At 40.6% G+C, this 3591-nt stretch overlaps 1 protein-coding gene across 1 annotated transcript; it reads left to right on the plus strand.

The window, feature by feature from the left end:
- Positions 1-1934: 1934 nt before the first annotated feature.
- Positions 1935-2980, plus strand: LOC149141944 (uncharacterized). The gene has a single exon (XM_089451367.1). The coding sequence runs from the start codon at positions 2198-2200 to the stop codon at positions 2978-2980; it is 783 nt and encodes a 260-aa protein (XP_089307493.1). The 5' UTR covers positions 1935-2197.
- Positions 2981-3591: the final 611 nt, after the last annotated feature.

Consider the following 3591-nt stretch of genomic DNA (forward strand, 5'->3'; position numbering starts at 1 on the left):
GATAAGCAGGAGAGTACATCTATTATTTGACAATGATATACATTTATAGTACATTCGTGTGACCGTTGGGTTCCACATCCCAAGGTCTTTTGGACTCTCATGGTTGTTCACATTTTACACCAACCTATAGAGGATTAGGTGTCCAACATTTCCCCCCTTAATCCGAAGGGTTATGTATGAGTCCAAGAAAAGAGCTGTAATAAAAAATGTGCAAAAATGCATGGCAACACTAGGCTGAATGTGCTCTCTAAAATGTTGGTATAAAGGGCGGTGGTTTAAGGATGACCACCAACACTGGAACGCTCAGTGCAGTTCCCAGAACTCTTCCAAGTTTGGCATGAAGCTCAGTTCTTCTGCTATAGGAAGTTCTCCTGATGTTTTGAAGAGGGAAACCTTCAATGATGAAAGGGAGGTCTCACCCCGCATAAAAGGGAGAACCTCAACCTGAAAAGGGAGGTCTCAACCTGTGATGGTTTAAGGATGACCAACAACTCTGGAATGCTTAATGCAATTCCTGGAACTCTTCCAAAACTAGCAAGAAGCTGAAGTCTTCTGCTAGAGGAAGTGTCCCCAATTCTTTGAAGAGGTATCACTGATTGAAGGCATGCTCAGGGGCATATTTTTCTCTAGCTACAACTCTGAATCTAGTATGACAGGTTGTGGCTCAGGCTCGCTTGATGTGGCTTTGAAGCTTGTATATGATCATCATTTCCCTCCTATCAGATACAAGGTGAGAAGATGAAGAGATCTCAATTGCAAGACTTTTCAATATTCGAGAACAGATCCTGTTGTATGAGCGAAATATCTTCTTCGTTGTTGAAGCTCATTGCCAAGAAGCGATCCATCCAAGATGAATCATTGTTCTTGCATGAGGTTTGTTTCTGAAGCATCTGTTTGAAGAATGACTAGTTCTATGATAGTGCTTACATGGATGAAGATCAAAACAATGATCTTTCATATGGCCAACTCGCTCACAGTGTTGGCATTTCACAATTTGTTGTTGTGCAAGAGGGGCAGAGTCTAGAATAGCTGAAGGTGAACTGTCATGAAGGAATCCAACACTCTGAAACTTGATGGGCTTTGAGTAATATGGAATATGAAAGGAAACCTCCTTATCATATCCAAGACATGTTCTGTGCTTGTTGTGGACAAGCTCTTCCTAAGGTCTGATGATGGGTTTGGGAAGTATAGACAGAACTTCTGCATCTGTATGTGACTTTGCTGTTTCGTTGGGCACTGGATTTGAATTTGTAACATTATTGACTTGCTGTTTATGGGAGTCCGTTTCATTGTTCTGAACAGAAATAGGTTCAGAATGATGACTCCATTGTTGTAATTATGTTTGTTGTAGCTAAGATTCAAGCTGCAAAAAGTCTACCTTCTCCTGTGTATACTGCAAACATGTTTTAATATCACAGAGAATGTTCTTGTTGATGTTCACTGTGTCATGTTCAGTGGAATGTATTAGATTATTCAGTAATTCTAATACATCATCAATTTTAGCCATTTTTCAAACAACTCAAGATTCAACTACAACAAAGGTATTCAAGCAACTTTTCTTTTCATAAGCTGGAGAGAAATTAATAATATTGGCTTGGATAAAAGCCTTTATACCATCAAAATTTGTAGTGATGAGGCTATCTCTCTAGCCCTAGCTTCACAGGTTTTAGTCTCAGAAGAAGCAAAGCAACTAGTGAAAATGTGATCTTAAAGCAAGAGAACCACATGTGTTTTCACAATATCTAGGCAATAAAAGCTTATGCAACTATAAGTGGAGGAAAATCAAGGTAGTTTGCTTGAGTCAAAGATGAGCACAACCCTTGAAAATCTGTTTCGAGTTCCTATGCTCCAATTTGTAGTCGGATTTGATGGACAACAACAAGAATGCACTATTGCATCTGGGCCAAACCAACGATCACCATTCTAAGTGATTTCCGCCTCCCCGAAAGACGCTTTAACCATTCATTCCATCTTCATAGTGTCGGTGGACGGAGGTTGGACGGTTTGGAGAACGATGGGGATTTGAACAGACGGACGTCAACTGCGTCTTTTTATTTGTCACAGAGGTCTTCGTGTTGGTCGAAACGCTGTTATCACTTTTCGTGGAATGGATCGTTGTGGATAACCTCCAACTGCTATGTACACTGGCAAAAGGATTCTTCTTTGCTGGTGAAGAGTTCAATTGGGCAGAGTCTGAATGGCACAATATCAAGAAGAGTATGAGGACATGGGAGATGACGATGATATGGGTGATTTTGATGATGACGTTGACGATTTTTTCCATGGCCGTGGTAGGGGAGATCCTATTGAGACAGACTCAGATGAGGATGTTGATGTGTTGAGGAAGTACTTAGATACTACAGCTTTACAAGCTCGGCATGGAAAGGACATTCAGGGCATCCCATGGGAAAGATTGCATTTCATGAGGGAAAGCTACTGTGAAACCAGATTACAACAGTATAAGAATTATGAAAATCTAAATAGGCCTCATGATGAGTTGGATAAGGAATGCCAAGAATTCAGGAAGGATGGAAATTTTTATGATTTCCACTACAACACAAGATCTGTGAAGTCAACATTTGTGCATTTTCAGTTGAGGAATCTGGTTTGGGCTACCTCAAAGCATGATGTGTACCTGATGAGTAACTACTCAGTTATGCATTGGTGTTCATTAAAGCAAAAGAGCACTGAAGTGCTCAATGTTGCTGGACCATTGACACCTTCTCGAGAGGTAGAGAAAAATCCTTGGGCAATACAACATGGTCTTGGGAGAATCCAAATCAGTACAATGCGTGTCATGGATAATCTTTTGGTTGCTGGTGGATTTGAGGGAGAATTGGTTGCCAAGAACTTGGATAGCCATGGAGTATCCTACTGTGCAAAGGTCACTCATGATGAGAATGCCATCACCAATGCCATTGAGATCTATGATAGTGCTCTTGTCGTTTTGATTCCACCGCAGCAAGAGGAGAGAATATGAAACGTTTCTGACAGATGAGGCAGAGAATCAACTGCTTAGAGTGGCTCATCTGACCAATTTAGAGGTAGATTTGACAGGTGTGGAAAATAACTCAACAAGATTCATGTTGAGAGCTTAGAGAGAGGTCATAATACACATCATTGTTTAAATTAGGACCAACGTATTTCACGAGGGAGCGTTAGTGTCGTAGATTCTTGGAAAAATAGCAGAGGGCATTAGATGTGAAGAGAATATGGCAGAGAATTAGGATATGATTAGAATGGCAAGACTAAAATTTAGAACTTGCATACCTAGGTGGATGCCACAAAACTAGTGGCTCAAATTGGAGCAGGACCAGCAATCGCCTGCTCTGATACCATGTTAAACACACACATGGCAGCAACAAAAATAGGAAAGATAAGCATGAGAGTACATCTATTATTTGACAATGATATATATTTATAGTACATTCGTGTGACCGTTGGGTTCCACATCCCAAGGTCTCTTGGACTCTCATTGTTGTTCACATTCTACACCAACCCATAGAGGATTAGGTGTCCAACAATAACAAAACAATTTCTTTTTCTGATCCTCCAAGTCACACGAAGTGTAGAAGGAGAGCATACTTGAGA

Source organism: Pinus tabuliformis, chromosome X (genome assembly GCF_031772625.1).
Source record: "Pinus tabuliformis cultivar Carrire ecotype Pingquan chromosome X, CPIR1, whole genome shotgun sequence".
Taxonomy (NCBI): Eukaryota; Viridiplantae; Streptophyta; class Pinopsida; order Pinales; family Pinaceae; genus Pinus; species Pinus tabuliformis.

Bases quoted from the DNA above. Each gene is read 5' to 3' on its own strand.
- LOC149141944 (XM_089451367.1), top strand. From the start codon at position 2,198: ATGGCACAATATCAAGAAGAGTATGAGGACATGGGAGATGACGATGAT.